General features: G+C 37.8%; 2 protein-coding genes across 3 annotated transcripts in view; one reads left to right on the top strand and one right to left on the bottom strand.

Moving 5' to 3' along the window:
• LOC131620272 (protein FORGETTER 1-like) overlaps positions 1 to 15,819 on the top strand; it is a 35,828-nt gene extending 20,009 nt beyond the window's left edge. For both annotated transcript variants that reach the window (XM_058891278.1, XM_058891279.1), the window contains exons 15-32: positions 1,237 to 1,307; positions 1,412 to 1,584; positions 1,760 to 1,853; positions 7,921 to 8,018; positions 8,100 to 8,235; positions 8,407 to 8,513; positions 9,544 to 9,639; positions 9,737 to 9,824; positions 11,328 to 11,448; positions 11,573 to 11,684; positions 11,768 to 11,891; positions 12,358 to 12,435; positions 12,518 to 12,636; positions 13,205 to 13,264; positions 13,352 to 13,454; positions 14,577 to 14,705; positions 15,148 to 15,262; positions 15,342 to 15,819. In XM_058891278.1, coding sequence (XP_058747261.1) covers positions 1,237 to 1,307; positions 1,412 to 1,584; positions 1,760 to 1,853; positions 7,921 to 8,018; positions 8,100 to 8,235; positions 8,407 to 8,513; positions 9,544 to 9,639; positions 9,737 to 9,824; positions 11,328 to 11,448; positions 11,573 to 11,684; positions 11,768 to 11,891; positions 12,358 to 12,435; positions 12,518 to 12,636; positions 13,205 to 13,264; positions 13,352 to 13,454; positions 14,577 to 14,705; positions 15,148 to 15,262; positions 15,342 to 15,373 — 1,856 coding nt within the window. In that variant the 3' untranslated portion in view covers positions 15,374 to 15,819. The remainder of the gene's footprint in view (positions 1 to 1,236; positions 1,308 to 1,411; positions 1,585 to 1,759; positions 1,854 to 7,920; positions 8,019 to 8,099; positions 8,236 to 8,406; positions 8,514 to 9,543; positions 9,640 to 9,736; positions 9,825 to 11,327; positions 11,449 to 11,572; positions 11,685 to 11,767; positions 11,892 to 12,357; positions 12,436 to 12,517; positions 12,637 to 13,204; positions 13,265 to 13,351; positions 13,455 to 14,576; positions 14,706 to 15,147; positions 15,263 to 15,341) is intronic.
• Positions 15,820 to 15,862: 43 nt separating this feature from the next.
• On the bottom strand, positions 15,863 to 17,857 carry LOC131620274 (metacaspase-4-like). The gene is made up of 2 exons (XM_058891280.1): positions 17,371 to 17,857; positions 15,863 to 16,963 (listed from the first exon to the last, which is right to left on the bottom strand). Exons 1-2 carry the CDS (start codon positions 17,714 to 17,716, stop codon positions 16,041 to 16,043), a joined length of 1,269 nt encoding a protein of 422 aa, XP_058747263.1. The 5' UTR covers positions 17,717 to 17,857; the 3' UTR covers positions 15,863 to 16,040.
• Between the last annotated feature and the right edge of the window lie 584 nt (positions 17,858 to 18,441).

Genomic DNA, 18,441 nt, shown 5'->3' with positions numbered 1-18,441 from the left:
ACTTTCTTTTTGTTTATTTATATATTTTAGTCTTCATCTTGCTTTTAACCCACTGAACTACCATTGCTTCAGCAATTCATTCTAGAAAAAAGTAGTTAGTATGTGGTCCTCACACTTCAATTTCACCTCATAACATTGATAACTCTATTGCTGAGATTATATTTCAATTAATCAAGCATTAGCGCACCAGTACCATCCTAGCCACCCAATTTACTTAGATGAGTGGCCAATAACAAAAAACAAAAATGGAGCCTTATCACACTTTGGTTCCCAACAGTTAGTCCCATACATCATTGCAAGCTTCACAGTTGTAATAAAATTTCTTCTGTGGTACATGGATGAGAAGCCATATTTCCTAAATTACGTAGCCCCAACTTAGAGGTTCCCGGAAAGGGAGATACGCTGGCTACTAAAACACACTGTTGTAAGCTTTTCTTGTGATCTCTTTTTTTCTGGGATATGAGAATACATGTCATACAAATTAGTTACTGTACTAAATAACAAGCATACTAGGATTGAAGTCCTAACAAGAAAAAACATGAATGACAAGACCATTATGTATTGAAATCAGGGTTTACTGTTTCCAGTGGTAATGTGAACTTAAATGTTTTCAGCCACTATTTGTTATTAGGAGGAAAACAAGATATACTTCCATTTGTACTATATTTAATTAATTAATTAGTATGCAATGGTACAGTATGCGGTTTATAGCCCTAGGCAGGATTTATGAGTTTGACAACCTTGAGGACTACATTGTATGCACAAATGCATGCTTTGACGCACTTTCTATTTCATAATGTATTAGCATTTATTTACTCATTTGGCTTGCTATGCTGATAGATAGTAAAAAATGCAAATTAAATACCTTGCTGTAAATAATTGTTTATTCTATGGAAAAAAAGTGATAACATTTTTTTTTGCAAGAGCTTATTACTTTTTTTCCATAAGAATTTATAGAAGACAAAAGCTGCAATAGTGGAGGATAGTGAATCCGTCAAAATAAGAACACAGTCTAAAGGGAAGCAACAGTAGCACCATGACAAATCTGAGGCGAGGAGAAATCCTCGGTGATTTTGTGGTTCTTTCCCAACCACAACCTCAACCACAACACATTATCCCTTTAACAACACTTTGCACCAAACTTCTATTATCCTCTTACCAAACCTTTGAAAATGAGTGTATGAATTTTATCAAGATATTTTTCAATTTCATCAAGATTCATCTGGATTGATGCAGGTGATTCTGACATTGAATCTAATGACTCTGATGAGGAGTTTCAGATATGTGAAATTTGCACCACTGAGGAGGTAGTTTTTCTTCGATTTTTTCTTTTTTTGTTTTGTTTTGAATCTCTTGAATTATTTTGATGTTATGCTATGGATGTAGTAGTCACATAGTTTTTTCACCGCAGGAAAGGAAAAAAATGTTACAGTGTTCCTGCTGTGGTAAATTAGTCCATTCCACATGCTTGATGCCACCAATTGGTGATATAGTTCCTGAAGAGTGGTCATGCCATTTATGTAAGGAAAAAACAGATGAATATCTTCTAGCAAGGCAGGCCTACATAGCCGAACTCCAGAAGAGGTATACAATTTAAACATTTCTTAAGTTATTGGGGTCTGACTTTAATGGTTTTAATTATCGTTTTATGTTGAATAACTGATTAAAAAAGAGATTACAAGACACATTATCTTCATGAACCTAAAGTAGAGGGAAAATTATATAATAAAGTGCTGTTTGCTTTATTAAATTATGGCAGATATGATGCAGCCTTGGAACGTAGGACAAAAATATTAGAGATCATTCGTTCTTTGGATCTTCCAAATAATCCCTTGGATGATATTACTGACCAGGTAGTGATTCCATGTTTGATTTTACCTGCTTGCTTTGAAGATCGTTTGCTTAAATACTCAAATACAGTTTAACTATAATGTTTAGAGGTTATTTGAAAACAACTACATAGATGCAAGGGAGCAAGAAAATAAAGATGCTTGCCGAATGCTGACCTTTTCCTCTATCACAATTGCTTGATAGAATTAGGTAAAGAGAGAGAATGAAAAGAAACTCTCATTGTATTCAGTGATTAACAATAATACAAGAGGCTACTATATATAGCCATGTGATACAAAACAGAAAAGGTGTGAGGCGTATAACAAACTAACAGCACACCACTAACAAGCTGACAGCTCAGCATAACAGAATAGAAAGATAAAAACAAAGGCATATTAGTAAGCTACTCTATTAGTCCCCCTTAGAAGCTGATGGGAGACTTGTCAAAGCAGCTTTATCACACACACGTAACTTGGAATGAAGAGGAACAAACTTGGCAGCAGAGAGGGGCTTAGAGAATGTCAGCCCATTGGTCTTGAGCTGGTACATGAACAACAATCAGACTTTTACTGAGTACCTTCTCCCGCAGGAAGAAGATATCAAGCTCCATATGCTTAGTCCTGTTGTGGAGAATGGGATTGTGAGCCAATGTAACTGTGCTTAAGTTATCACACAGTACCTTAGGAACTTGAGAAGAACAATGGAGTTCCTTAAGTAAGGACTGAATCCAAATGAGTTCAGCAGCTAGCTGAGCCATACTTCGATATTCGGCTTCAGCATTGGACCTTGCAACAAGCTGTTGCTTCTTAGACCACCAAGAAACAATATTAGGACCAAGGTATATACAGGCCCCTGAAGTGGATCGTCGGTCATCAGGGTCTGATGCCCAGTCTGCATCACAGAACCCTAACAACTGCATTGGCTGCTGAACAGGGGCTGACTGAATAAGGAGGCCATGGTGGAGAGTACCACTGAGGTATCTTAAAATTCGTTTAACAGCCTTCCAATGGTCCTCTAAAGGATTAGACAGAAACTGACAAACCTTGTTGACTGAAAAAGAAATCTCAGGCCTAGTTAAGGTAGCATATTGAAGAGCACCAACCACAGACCTAAACTGAGTAGGGTCATCAACAGTTGCAGCCCCAATCTTGGACAGTTTGCTACTAGAGACCATAGGGGTAGGCATGCCATTGGCATTTAGCATATTGAGCCTTGAAAGCAAGTCTGTAATATATTTAGTCTGAGATAGGAGAAGAGAACCATTGGAGAGGTGAGTCACTTGAATCCCAAGAAAGTAATCAAGCTGACCCAGCTGCTTAAGAGAGAATTTATCATTGAGATGCTTGATCAAGGAAGCTATAAATGGAGCAGAATTGCCTGTGATGATGATATCATCAACATAAACCAGAATTAGAATCTGAAGTTTGCCTTGATGCAACAAAAACAGGCTAGGATCACATCTACTGGCAGAGAAACCAAGATGAATTAAGGCACTTTTGAGCTTATCAAACCAGGCCCTAGGAGCCTGTTTTAAACCATAAATAGCCTTATTTAACTTGCAAACAAGAGTTCTGTCAGCAGCTTCAAAACCAGGGGGCTGTTGCATAAAAACTTCTTCTTCAAGAATGCCATTGAGAAAGGCATTGTTAACATCAATCTGCTGCAATGGCCACGTGTTTGTAACAGCAATAGAAAGAACAATTCTTACAGTAACAAGTTTAATAACAGGAGAAAAAGTCTCTTGAAAGTCACTGCCAGCCTTTTGATGGAAACCCTTAGCCACTAACCTGGCTTTATACCTATTTATGGAACCATCAGGATTTTCCTTAATCCTAAACACCCATTTGCAGCCAATAGGCTTCCTTCCAGCAGGAGCTTTCACCAAGGTCCAGGTCTGATTTTTCAGCAGTGCCTGATGTTCTTCCTTCATGGCCTGAAACCAGTTAGGAGCAGCCAAGGCTTGCTCAACAGATGTAGGTTCAAGGTGGGCTAAAAGAAGAGTAGGGTGAAGTCTAGGGAGGGTGATTCCTCTTTTGGCTCTAGTTTGCATAGGGTGAACGTTTTGAGGATGAATTGAAGGTAAAGGTAAGGGTGTGGCAGCAGAAGTGGAAACAGGGCTAGGGCTGGGAGAAAGGCCAACAGAGGAGGAGGAATGTGAAGAAGAGGGAGAAAGGGTGCTAGCTTCAGCTAGATCAGATAGAATAAGAGCAGGAGAGGGAGAAGGGGAAGAGATAATAGGAATGGCAGTTAGGGGTTGGGGAATGGACTGCTGACCAGAAAGAGAATAGGTGTTAGATGGGGCAGCAGAGGAAGAGGGAGAAGATAAGGGAGAAATATGAGGTACAGTGGGACTGTTATGTTGTGGAAAAGCAGAATTTGAGGAAGACAGAGTAGGGGTAGAGGGAGCAGAGGGAACAGGAGGAAAACTGGGAGAGGGAGAGAGAGATGATGCAGAGTTAGGAAGAGAGGAAGATTTAGAGGAAGAAAATAAGGTGGAATAAGGAAAGTTTGCTTCATTTGAAAACAACATCCTTGGAAATGAAGATGCGACCATCTGAAGGCATTTGTAGCCTTTGTGAGAGGTAGAGTACCCTAGGAAAATGCACAATTGAGACCTAAAGTCAAGCTTGTTAGAGTTATAGGGACGAAGGAAAGGGTAGCATGCACATCCAAAGACTTTAAGAGTAGTATAGTCAGGATTTTTGTGAAGCAGTTTAAAATAGGGTGAGACATTATCAAGAATAGGAGTGGGAATTCTGTTGATAAGATATGCAGCTGTGACAAAGGCATGATCCCAGAATTTTAAGGGAAGAGTGGACTGAGCAAGAAGGGTAAGACCAGTTTCAACAATGTGCCTGTGTTTACGTTCAACAAGGCCATTTTGGTGATGTGTATGGGGACAGGTGAATCTGTGAACAATTCCTAGGTCTGTGAGATATTTGGTGAGAGGTCTGAATTCACCTCCCCCATCAGTTTGAACACATTTAATGGGATAGTTGAACTGAAGTTCAACCATTTTCTTAAACTGAAGGAATTGAATCACAGTGTCAGACTTAAGTTTGAGAGGAAAGACCCAAACAAACCTAGAAAAGGCATCAATACATGTAAGAAAATAGGTATAACCACTGGAAGATTGCATAGGGGCAGGGCCCTAGAGATCACAAACAACCAGCTCAAAAGGATGAGAGTAAACTGTGGTAGATAAGGAGGAATGTAGTCTATGTGACTTGCCAATGCAGCAAGCATGACATAATTCAGCAGGTGGTTTAGATGGAAAAGACAGATTACACAGTTTAGAAATTTCAGTGAGAGCATGATGGTTGGGGTGTCCCAGCCTAGTATGCCAAAGCACATATTTATTTGATGCAATAGAGTTAGCAGTATTAGAATGTGAAGAAGGTGATAATGTACTAACAGTAGCAGAATTCAGAGAGGGATTGAAAAAAGAGCTTGTAACATTATGATTGTAAGATTCATTACAAGGAGATAAATGATCTATAGTATGATTGGAAACAGATTCAGTACATTGAGATATACAATCTATAGAATCTGTCGTATAGGAAGTATTACAATTGTATGTAGTAGGATAACTATGGCTAGAACTAGAAGAGGAAGGAGACTTGGACACTGGAGGAGCAGCTGGATTGGGGAATTTATAGAGGCCATCAGCACCAACAAGACCACTGAGTAAGACTTCAGAAGTAGCCTGAGATTTGTCAACACAAAACTTAGGATGAAATTCAAAGAAAACAACATTATCTTGAGCAAATTTGCTCACACTCATAAGGTTTTTGGTGATGTGAGGGACATGTAAGAGATTTCTAAGTGTGAGAGATAGGTGAGGTTTGTGAGGTAAGGAAAAAGACATAGATCCTACAGAGTTAATGGACAAACCTTGGCCGTTACCTATGAAGACTTGTTCAGTTCCAGGCACGGAGGAAGAGTCAGACACATTAGAAGCATCAGGAGTGACATGATGAGAAGCCCCTGAGTCAGGATACCACCACTGGTTTGCACTGCTGGCTTCAGTGCCTGCATAAAAAGCTTGTGGTGCAGAGGATCTAGGAGGTGCAGCTCTAGGAGAAGCATAAGCAAGTTGCACAGGGTAAAACAGCACGAGGAGCCATAAGAAACGGATTGAAAGGAGCGCGCTGATGTGAATAACTAGCACCACCAGAATTTGCATAACGATAGTAGCACACTGAGGCATCGTGACCAGGTTTGTGACAGATCTGACACGGTGATTTCCCAAAGCGACCTCCACCATGGCCAAAACGACCACCACCGTGACCAGAACGACCACCACGAGCACTATAAGAATGACTATCAGCATTAGCAGTAACGTGACTCGTTCCTTGAGGAAAGGCCTCTGAGACGACTTGATCAGAAGCGACCGGAGCAGAAGAAGAGGTAGTCTGAGTGAGGTTGACTGTCGCCGTCGCTGGTTCAGTAATCGCAGCTTTGCGATGCTTCTCCAATCGCGACTCATGAGCAAGCAAGGAAGATTCCAATTCTTCCAAGGAGCTAACGTCATCTTTGCTATTAACAGCGACAACAATGGAATCATACTCCTCAGGTAACGAATCAAGAACAATCTCAATTAGGTTACGAAGAGGAACAGGATCGCCGATGGAGGTTAGTGACTCACTGATTTCACGCGAACGCGTCATAAGCTCAGCAATCGTTAGCGAACCTTTCGTAAGTCGCCGGAGCTCCGAACGAAGTTGACGCACCTTGGTGGAGAGAAGAACATCAAAGTAGCGATCAACTTCTGTCCACACCTGCCACGCGTGCTTGCAGTCAACTAGCTTGGGAAGAAGAGCGTCGGAGATGGTAGAGAGAAGCCAGGTGCAGATGAGAGCATCCTGTTGCTCCCACTCAAGAAACGCACTGTGAGATGCAGGATCTGAGGGAGACGGTGGCGGAATCACCGGAACAGTGACGAAGCGTTGTAGACGATGGCCACGGACGACGCCATCAATCTGTTGCTTCCACTGTTTGAAGTTTTTGTCGTCTAGCTTAACAGAAATCAGGTGAGATAGCTTCACCTGAGAGGAAGGGAAAAGAGGTTCCATGGATCGAAAAAAAATTTCAGGCTCAAGATACCATGATAGAATTAGGTAAAGAGAGAGAATGAAAAGAAACTCTCATTGTATTCAGTGATTAACAATAATACAAGAGGCTACTATATATAGCCATGTGATACAAAACAGAAAAGGTGTGAGGCGTATAACAAACTAACAGCACACCATTAACAAGCTGACAGCTCAGCATAACAGAGTAGAAAGATAAAAACAAAGGCATATTAGTAAGCTACTCTATTATTGCTGTCATGGAATAACTAAAATGTTTGGTTTAGAGTTTTGAAACTTCCAGTTTTGTTCTTGTATAAATAATTTGACCTCTGTTTGAAATATTTAGGAAATTATATCAACAATAAGTAGTAGAGAGAATAATCTTAATTGTGGCTATAATCATTAGTGATAGGATTATTTTAAGCTTTCTTTTTGTTGTTATATTAATGATTTTTTTATGTGTTTCTCTGTGTTAAGAAGTGTGGTCGGGCCTAACACAACCCTACAAAACCGGCTTGTAGGGTGAGGATTGCCCCCACTTATAAGGACATGTTCATGCCATATATTGTCCGATGTGGGACTCTTAACACACCCCCTCACGCCCAGGACTAGACAACTGGAGTGTGGAAATAAATGGCGGGTGGTCCGATAGCGGAAACCATAGAAGGTGGCCCACCGGATCTTAAACGAGGCTCTGATACCATGTTAAGAAGTGTGGTTGTGCCTAACACAACCCTACAAAACCGGCTTGTAGGGTGAGGATTGCCCCCACTTATAACGAAATGTTCATGCCATATATTGTCCGATATGGGACTCTTAACACTCTGTAAAACATTCAGAGGCATTAGCATGCTGTGTTGTATCATTAAATCTCATAGGTTCTAGTTTTTATTATTTGGTTATCATTTTGTGAGAGTGCCATGTCCTTTTTGTTGTACCTTTTCTGATTATTACTGTTTTGTTTATGAATTAAAATTACTCACATTTCTGGTTAAAATTTTTATTTATAAAACAGCTAGGAGGGCCCGACAAAGTTGCAGAAATTACAGGAAGGAGAGGCATGCTTGTGAGGGGCCCTACCGGAAAGGGTGTAACTTACCAGGCTCGTAATACGTAAGTTGTAGTGTCCATATCTTATTGTTTAACAGCATTTAATAGTAGCCGCATTATGCCAAATTTTGTGTATCTGTGTAGAAAGGATGTCACCATGGAAATGGTTAACATGCACGAAAAGCAGCTTTTTATGGACGGAAAAAAGTTTGTTGCTATTATTTCTGAAGCTGGATCAGCTGGTGTTTCTTTGCAGGCAGATAGGAGAGCGGCAAATCAGGCATGTCAAACTGACTTGAAAGTGTTTTTGTCCCTGATACCATTGTCTTGTCTGTCCTATGTTTATGATTTGGTGTGGTTTAGAACTTCTGTGATTGAACTTATGCTCTGTTTTATTCTTTTTTGTCTGCCTTTTCTCCCAATTTTATGCCCTGTGATCTTTACATAACAGAAAAGAAGGGTTCATTTAACGCTAGAGCTTCCGTGGAGTGCTGACCGTGCAATTCAGCAGTTTGGAAGAACTCATAGATCAAATCAAGCTTCAGCACCAGAATACAGGTTATTGATTAGAATGAATTGCATTCGCTCTGTTTGCTTGCTTTTCATATTGTTATTTATGTTGACTAAATTAATTTGTTAACTTGCTGTCTCTCTGGTTTCATTATCTGCAAAATAGTTAACTTAAAACCGACGCCCGAAACCAAAGTGTTCAGTTTCAGACATATAAGTTCAAAATGGCTTAAGCAATGGTTGGACAAAATTGTTTGATCCCTATCTTAAAGTTTTTTTTAACTGGACACCCACTGAGTTAGTGAGTAGTGTGTGACACATGTTAAAGAAGTATGAGTGTCAAAGGTGTGTCCAAAACTTTGATACTACGGTGTTTGATATACATTGATCTAATAGAAATATTGAGAGTCTCATATCTCTCTTTTTCACCATTCTACTGTCTTACTGTAACCAGATAATTTCAATTGTTTCAAGTTTCAACCCAAGACATAAGTTGTTAACCTCAGCGGTCCCGGCCGTTATCTCGGCACGGAACAGCAAAACCATGAAAACTGCGTCAGACCGTGCCGTTCCGTCACAAATGGGTGACTCGGCTGGTTCGACTACAATAATGAGATTGGAGAGCATCACTGCACTGAGCAGCACGTCATCCGTATATGATATTACCCTTAACTTTTTAAGGATAGCAAGATTATTTTAGACTTTTATTTCTAAATATGAATACTTCATAAATTTTGATTAATTTATTTTAGTTTTTAACAATTATGTTTTCATTAGTAATAACGGTATTAGTGTCCACGTCACTAAAATATCGTCCGTTCTGCTCCCTGCTCCTTTTCCATTCCATTTTTGGAGATGGCTGCGCAGTGCTTCTATCCGAGATTGATAACATATGTTATACTGCTTTGTCAAAATGCTATATTCTGGTATATACTATGCACTGTTTCATAAATTCTATAGAAGTTAAGATGTAATCTCCTTAAACTGGATATGAAATGATTCCAGCAATAGTTTTTGTTGATATTATCCCGCCAGTTTACACCAGTTTACCTGATCTCTATGCTCATAAATGCATCAGGATACTCTTTACTAATCTTGGTGGAGAACGACGATTTGCATCAATTGTTGCGAAGAGATTAGAATCTCTCGGTGCTTTGACTCAAGGCGACCGCAGGCATGTTGGATTTACCTGTTTTTTTATTTTCAATGTGTTTGGATCTGTGAACTTTTACATCTTTGTCTATGTTCCTGACTTCCTTTATGTCTTACAGGGCTGGGCCTTCATTAAGTGCTTATAATTATGATAGTGCTTATGGAAAGAGGGCTCTGGTGATTATGTACAAAGGAATAATGGAGCAGGTTTCATATTATTCTTTGAAATAGGGAGGCATACAATAACACATACACATACAAATATATAGGGGACAACGCCGGCGAGAATACTTGGTTATTGTGAGAGACGAGAACAATTGATCTAACTGTTAGATTTGCATGAATGGCTCATATTACATTTTAAATTAAAGTATCATGTGACTGAACCTTCTTCCTTTTCTCATCTACAATGGCGACTTCACCCAAATTCTACAATAGCAAACTGGTATAATCTAGTAAGCTGGACCAGACCCAATGTTTGGGTGTGATTAGCATACCAATTAATTATTCTTTTATTCAATTTAATTTACTTGTGTGAGGGTCCTTCAAGATGACGCCAACTAGTCAACACCAGAAGCATAACAATGACGTAAAATTGAGTATAGTGAAATTCCAACTTTTCTTTAATCCTGTGAGGATTTATGTTGAATTTGAATGCTAATTAACTAGTGTTGGCTATTAGTATACGTTAAGAGTCCCACATCGGACAATATATGGCCTGAACATGTGTTTATAAGTGGGGGAAATCCTCACTCTACAAACCGGTTTTGTAAGGATGAGTTAGGCCTAACCCACATTCTTAAGATGATATCAGAGCTTTGTGTAAGATTTGTTGGGTCACATCGGATAATATATGGTTTGAACATGTGTTTAAAAGTGGGGACAATCCCCACCCTACAAGCCAATTTTGTAGGGATGAGTTAGGCCAAACCCACATTTTTAAAATGGTATCAGAGCCTAGTGTAAGATTTGTTGGGCCACCATTTATTTTCACGCTCCATATATCTAGTCCTGGGTGTGAGAGGGTGTATTAAGAGTTCCACATCGGATAATATATGGCAAGAACATTTGTTTGTAAGTGTGGATAATCCTCAACCTACAAGTCGCTTTTGTAAGGATGAGTTAAGCCAAACCCATATTCCTAAGAGTAATTATATCTTTACTAGTAAAGATCCTGTATACGTAAAACTGACTACTTAATGGGCATCGGTGAGTGATACTGCCACAATCACTGGATTGAGCTTTGGTGTGTATACGCATAACTGACTACTTAATGGGCATCGGTGAGTGATACTGCCACAATCACTGGATTGAGCTTTGGTGTGTATACGCATAACTGACTACTTAATGGGCATCAGTGAGTGATACTGCCACAATCACTGGATTGAGCTTTGGTGTTCGAGTGTGTTTTGATGTGCATTGGTATATCATTCATGACTATTTTTGTTGTGCAAAGTGTTTTTTTTTGAGCCGCCTCTTGGGATTTGTTTTGCGAAGAACCATGAGTGAAGAAAAAGGGCGGCGAAGGCGAAGCAACAGAGAAAGGAATAAAGTTCTGTGACATTAAAATGTAATCTGAGCATTGATTTAAATTTGGTGGTTAAGGGTAATTGTTTTCATTTCACAAAGTAACCAAGTGTTCTTACTAGAGTCGTCCCCATATATATGAAAAGAGTGCTCAAATCCATCTAATGACAAATTGTTTTCTAGGATTCTCTACCTGTTGTTCCTCCAGGATGTTCATCTGAGAGACCAGATACTATTCAAGATTTCATTACGCAGGCAAAAGCTGCTCTTGTATCTGTTGGGATAGTTAGGGACACAGTTCTTGGTAATTCATTACTACCCTCAACTAAACATTCAATGGAGTGGTTAAGTTCATTGTTGAAGTATTGTTGTGATACCAAATTGCACTACCTAACCTTTTGACTATACACGTGATTTCTATTTTATAGGAAACGGTAAAGATCCTGGAAGGTTATCTGGTCGAATTATTGATTCAGATATGCACGAAGTTGGACGATTCCTCAACCGGCTTTTGGGTCTACCTCCTGATATTCAAAACGGGTGTGTCCTATGTATATTGAATGTCTTGATGCTTCTAATTTATAGTACTAAATTCAATATGCTAAATACTACTGTATCAACAGGCTATTTGAGTTATTTGTGAGCATCTTGGATCTTCTCGTTCGGAATGCACGCATTGAAGGTAACCTCGACACAGGAATAGTTGACTTGAAAGCTAATGTTATAGAACTACAGGGGACTCCAAAGGTTTGTTTGCTAAACTTGTGTCTGCTCAATATTTATGTTATCAACTTCTTTCCTTATTCCTTCCTCAGTGTTAATTATAATTGCGTTGTATCAAACTGCTCCAAATATCATTTTGATATTTGAGCTGATCTTAGGATCTTTTCATTTCATGTGTGCAAAATTGTTTCCTTGTGTTGTAAATAATGTATATTTGTAATTATTATTTATAATAATTGTACGCTCAGCCCATATATCAGGCCCATTTGGTTTAGACTAGTCTATTTAAATGAATTACTGCATATACTCTTTTTACTACTTTGAAATACATCAGAATTATTTTCTACACCTTGTTTAGAACCAATTCTACTCCTATATTTTGAGCTGTACTCCTTCATTTTTTCTCATTAGAGAAAAAAAATCTCGTCTTTGTTCTTTTAGTCTTTGTTATATTGCTGATATGGACTAGAGAAATTTTCGTTACATGCAGACAGTTCACATTGATCAATTAACTGCGGCTTCAACTGTTCTGTTTACATTCATCTTGGATCGGGGGATCACGTGGGAGGTGCTTGTTCTTTTCTGTTTGACCCAACTAGTGTGCGTTACTCAAACGGAAAATACTGACTTTCTTGTTGTTTACATGTCAGTCAGCAAGTAACATGCTGAATGAAAAACAGAAGGATGGGCTTGGCTCAGCCAATGATGGCTTCTATGAGTCCAAGAGGGAATGGTTGGGAAAACGTCATTTCATTTTAGCGTTTGAAAGGTATCGTTTTTCATTATGTATTCCTGTTTCCTTAGTTCAGATTCAATTTCATTGAATATTAACTGTATTAACTAATTATCAAGCATTTCTCTCTGCTGAGTTAGGTTGCCAAATTAAAAACCTGAGCTTATATTTATTATTTATGTTCACATGTGCTTGGATACTCCAAAAAAGTAGAGATAGCTGGCCTCATAATTTCCTTTTGTTTGCTTTATTCTTTCTTAGTTTTCCTTTTTCTGGTTACTAAATTAGGAGATTCATTTATCAAACTTGATTTCTGCACTGGTTTTTACTAACGTCTGATGCCCAGTTCAAGATGTTCATTTTTCTCAATATACTTTTCGATATCATCATGATATTTGACTTGCTTAAGAGAATTTTAGGAGAATATACTACATGCTTTCAATGTATTAATTCATTATAATGTTAGACATGATCACATACAGATCATGGCATGGTGTTGTAACCTCATGCGGCATACATGATCTTCTTGATTTGCTTAAGTCCTTCTGTTCTTCACTCGATCTTCTTATTGATTTGTATTTCCTCATTTTTGTCCCTCGCGCAGTTCCAGTTCTGCTTCGGGTATGTATAAGATAGTCCGTCCACCTGTTGGGGAATCAAACCGGTATGTATTCTAGCAGTTAGGCTTTGTTGGGCATTTCATATATTTTTTTTTTTGTATTTTGATCATGGTTTCCCTTCAATCCCTTAGGGAGATGCCTCTATCTGAATTGAAAAGTAAATACAGAAAAGTTTTATCCTTAGAAAAGGCTCAAACTGGTTGGGAAGAGGAATATGAAGTTTCATCTAAACAGGTATTTTCTTTAGAAGGTATTTCCTGTTTGTTAGTTTTCAATGAAACCAAATGTTACTGAAATGAAATATTGAATTCTCGAGGCTTTACGGTAAAAATCTAGTGTTGCTTGTTGCAGGTTAATTAGGGTACCAGTTTTGCTAAAACTGCATAGGGAATAGTTTATTTATTATATATAGGTTTGTAGCCAGTGGTTATATAAAATTTAAAGAATAATATCATTCCTCCTCTCTTACTGTCAATTTCTTCATTCCTCTATTCATAAGTATGTAGTCAATGACGGGTAGCGTAGCATGGTGGATGACCACCAAAATGCCTTAGTGGTTTGTCGGGTAGAGGCAAGGGTGCTACGCCAAATTTAGGGGAGAGAAAAACAAGGGGAGAAGTGAGGTCGCTTTCTCGCAGAGAGAGAGAGAGAGAGAGTAAATAACGAAATAGAAGAGAGGTTGATAGAGAAGGGAGAGGTTGCAGAAGTAAAAAAATGATAAAAAACAAGGGCATTTTTTTCCACTCGTCTTCTCTGTTCTGCTCATTTTCTTTGCAATTTTTCCGCCACATACAGTACTGCCACACCTGTATTAACTACAGATTCATAAATAAATCGTTTAAGGAAGTAGACTAAGCAAATATTGCAGTCATACATACTATGTTTTTCTAAGATCAACTAATATGCTATTGTACTTTCTTTACTCTCTCTCTCTCTCTCTCTCTCTCTCTCTCTCTCTCTCTCTCTCTCTCTCTCTCTCTCTCTCTCTCTCTCTCTCTCTCTCTCTCTCTCTCTCTCTCTCTCTCTCTCTCTCTCTCTCTCTCTCTCTCTCTCTCTCTCTCTTGTGAATTCCTGACACATTTGTCGTACATAGAACTGACTCGAGCTGTTTGTTGTGAATTTCTTGGACAATAGTCATTTATTCTTAACTTAGTCATATACTTAGACATATATTGTATTTTCTTCCTTGATGTTATTATCTGTACTGTCTAACACCATCGATCAGTATATAGCCATGTATGATGCCTGAATGGTATTATATTACCTGAAAGATGCATTAGAACTGAGATGATAAAAATGTAATCCACACGTACTCTAAACTGTTTAACACCCACTTCTCTTTTCCCTTTTTGGAAGTGCATGCACGGTCCCAATTGTAAGATTGGCAGCTTCTGTACAGTGGGAAGAAGACTACAGGAAGTAAATGTATTGGGTGGCCTCATTCTTCCTGTTTGGGGAACAATAGAAAAGGCCCTTTCTAAGCAGGTATTTCTTCAGCATATATGAAAACAAAAACTAAAACATTTTATTGAGAAAATATTGTATTGCTGATGCTAAAATATCAACTCATGCATTGGTTTGTCACTTTGTCCTATTATTTAATATGCTGGTTTGAGTTTTTCAATCTCGAGATTTTCATTGTCAAAATTGTAATGGATGGCTTGGATTCTGATATAAATTTTAGTAAAGTGTTCGCACAATCGAGTTTGCATTGTAGAAGAACTTTCAACTAAATGAATTATTAATATCTGCTTGAAAAGGTTTTTTTTTGTAAGGTGGCTCTTGGTCCGTTGTTTAGTTTAGACCATTATACTTCATGACTTCAAGGGTGACTGATTATTTGATATCTTTTTGTTGGCAGTGGCCTCAGAAATTACTTAAATATATATCTCGAAAAAAAACTAAATTGATGATCAAATATGTACAGGCCCGCCTAAGCCATAGGAGGCTACGAGTTGTTCGCATAGAAACTACTACTGTGGATAGCAAACGAATTGTTGGGCTTCTTGTTCCTAATGCTGCTGTTGAAACTGTTCTTCAAGGTAGAAAATTGATATAAGTTTTCATCCCATTCATTTGTCAAAGTCAATCAAGAAACTAACCTACTGATATAATTCACAGGTTTAGCATGGGTTCAAGAAATTGATGATTGACGTGTGATAGTAGACTTTGCTCACATTTTTGTTTTAACTAAGTTTGAAGCCTCGCATTTTCTTTATAACAAAGTTTGAAGCCTTTTGATAGTTGCTTGACGTCTCCAGTATTCACTGTCCTCTGCAAGTCAACAAGCAATTAATGTTTTAGGAAAAGGCTCAACCTTGATGCTGAATTTTTTGGGAGGAAAGATTCATCCTCTGTGCCATTCAACACAATTGTGCAGTCTCATTTAGTTATCAATTTTTTTATCTCCCATTTTAGCATATAATTCGATTTTGTATATTTGTAAAGATAATTCACTAGACAGTAGATGGCTAGGCTGTATTAAATAGTCTAGTCTTGAAAAGGCTGCTATATCACATAATCCAGTCTGACTTTGAACCAATTTGTATCAAATTTATCAATGATTATTAATATAATAGTTGAAATACATATTTTTTTTTTTTTTTAATATTTTTTATATTTATAATATAAGTAAATATTCCTTTAGAGCAAATACTGATTATCCAAACACAGTAATACAACTGTATCATACAGAAACACACCAATTGCAATTGTTCAACTGCATCTCACTCGCCAAGTTTGAAAAAAATAAATACAATGCAAATTTTGCATCCACAGGAGGGGAACACTCATTATTCTCTTCGTCTGCATCAGAACTTATCAGCACACGAATGGTTCATCAACATGGTGATCACTGCAGTAGAGTCCAGGCTTTTGAGTGAAACCGGCCTTCTGTAGCTTCTGTCTAGCCTTGTGAACAAGCTCTGAATATGTAACTGAACCATCAGTCTCCTCAATTATAGCTTGTATTGCATTACTGAAAGCTCCATAAGCATTAGCTGCATTTCCGGCAGGACAAGCATCTGCTGAAGTCTGGTCTGTCTGACAGCCGCTCATCAGAATCCCACCGCTCGGCATACCGCGCTTTGATGATCCAGCATACACTTCATGTTTACTTCCCACTTCTGTCTCCATGGCAGGTTTTGCATATCCCTCATCATTCTCATCCAGCTTTTGCTTGAGAAACTGTTGGGCAAGACTACCCACCATTCCCAGTATCCCACCATGTTCACCTTCACCACCTCCTTGTTGGAGTTTGTTCAGGATAACCTTCATAAACTTCTTCACTTTAGGGCTAGCATCTTCCCCAAAAACATCAAAAAGGGTAGGTCTCAGTTTTCCAACATCTATATCATCTTTTCCAGTTTTCTGCTTGAGTATCTCAATGAGGGTTGAGAGTGGCAGAGACTTATTCTTTACATAACCATATTCCCCATGTGGGAGTTGGCTGTCCCCATCTTCAGCTTCTGCATCTTCTTGATCCCTGTGTGCATGACGGCGCAATCCCGAAGGGACGTGAAATCCCCTGGACTCAATGGCATCCTCAACTTTCCTATGCAGAAAGCTTGAGAATCCAAAGCCAGATCCAGATCCAGATTTTTCCTCTTCTCCTTCTCCTTTTGTGCTCTCTCCTATCTGCTCTTTAGCTTCTTCAATTAAGCCACCACTATGGCAAGAATCAGATACAATTGTCAGCCTACATCCTCTAGGAATCCCATTCACAAATTCCTTGAAATCATCATCTGCAGACACAAATTATCACGTCAATTCAACACTGTTCTATTCTACCTCAAATAAAGACCCAATACTAACTAATAAAACTAACAAGAAAACCAAAATAATGATGACAATCAAGGATGAGAATAGAAAAAATTATGAACCAACCAGAAACTATCAATACAATTTTAATAATCAAATCGATACAAGAGTTATCTGGTGATTCCTTATCATCAAATCAAATCAAACCAAACCAAAAGATACACTGAAATAGTATATCTCAATTCTCAAGACACTTTTTGTCAAAAAAATATTAATCTTTTGTTAATCTTAAACTGAAAGATCCAAAAGCAGAGAAAAACATTTAAATAGAGAAAAAGATAAAAGAAATAAGAATATGCTATAATATAATTGGAAAGTTTTGGTTACAAACCAGTGATGAGATTCATATCAGAAGGAACGATACATTCATCAAAACCAGTATCATCATCCTCTCCAGTTTCAGCAGGAAGACGTGTGCCATGTCCACTATAATGAACGAACAGCACATCTCCTTCCTCGGCGGATCGGATCAACTTGGACAGCACACGACGTATGTTCTTTCCTGTCGGCTCCGTGTAGGACGAATCGGTGTCGATCAAAACGGTGATGTCGTCTTCGGAAAATCCGTATCGTTGGATCAAGCATTTGTGCATCCTCCAGACATCGTTGACACATCCTCGTAACTCTGCTTTTGTTCCAGGATAGTTGATCCCAATCAACACAGCTTTTTTCGCCATTTGATTATACAGTCTTTTGTTGGATCTAAGAACAAGATGAAGAAAAGGTAGTTACTTGACTATTTTCTTGCTCTCTTTTTTAGATATCTTGCTCTCTTTTTTTAGATATCATTCATTGATTGATACACCAACACTCTATTTGTCATTCTATTATGTTGTATTGTCAATATATTATATATATTTTTTGTTTTTTAATTGAAATAAATGTAATAATAAAACTTTTTTTTTTAATAGTTACTTGTTTTGTTCTTTTGTAACTGCTTCACTGACAATTAGTATTCATTCATTTTTTTGGGTTTGATTGGTGACGAATGGATGACTTGTTGGATTGGAAGATGGGTGGTGCGCACGGTTTTTTTATGGCTCAACCAGTAATAAAATTGTGCCTAAAATTACGCCTACGTTCAAAATTGAAAATGATTAAGATTGAAGAAATAATAAATTGTTTGTATTGATTTTAATTAAAAATAAATATAGATACCATAAAATATTATAGAAATAGAAATAAAAAATTTATAAAATAGTCTTGAAATTAAATATATAATATAACATAAAATAATCGTAATTGAAGAATGAGAAAAATAAAATTAATAAGTTAGGGCTATTTAAAGTCATACAATATGATTTTAAAGAGGTCTTTTTTGATATTAACTATTAGTTGTTAATTAATTTTGCATGAAAATATATGAGTACATTATTCATTTTTTAAATAAAATTGTTAAAAA

This window comes from Vicia villosa, linkage group LG7 (assembly GCF_029867415.1).
Source record: "Vicia villosa cultivar HV-30 ecotype Madison, WI linkage group LG7, Vvil1.0, whole genome shotgun sequence".
Lineage (NCBI taxonomy): Eukaryota > Viridiplantae > Streptophyta > Magnoliopsida > Fabales > Fabaceae > Vicia > Vicia villosa.
The sequence above is the reverse complement of the archived record's forward strand: the minus strand, read 5'-3'. Positions and strand labels throughout refer to the sequence as shown.

What these genes read in the sequence shown, in the direction of transcription:
- LOC131620274 (XM_058891280.1), bottom strand. Translation starts at nt 17,716, where the DNA reads ATGGCGAAAAAAGCTGTGTTGATTGGGATCAACTATCCTGGAACAAAA. An exon ending in TGATATGAATCTCATCACTG is followed by an intron (nt 16,964 to 17,370) that starts GTTTGTAACCAA and finishes TTGTGTCTGCAG; the next exon opens with ATGATGATTTCAAGGAATTT.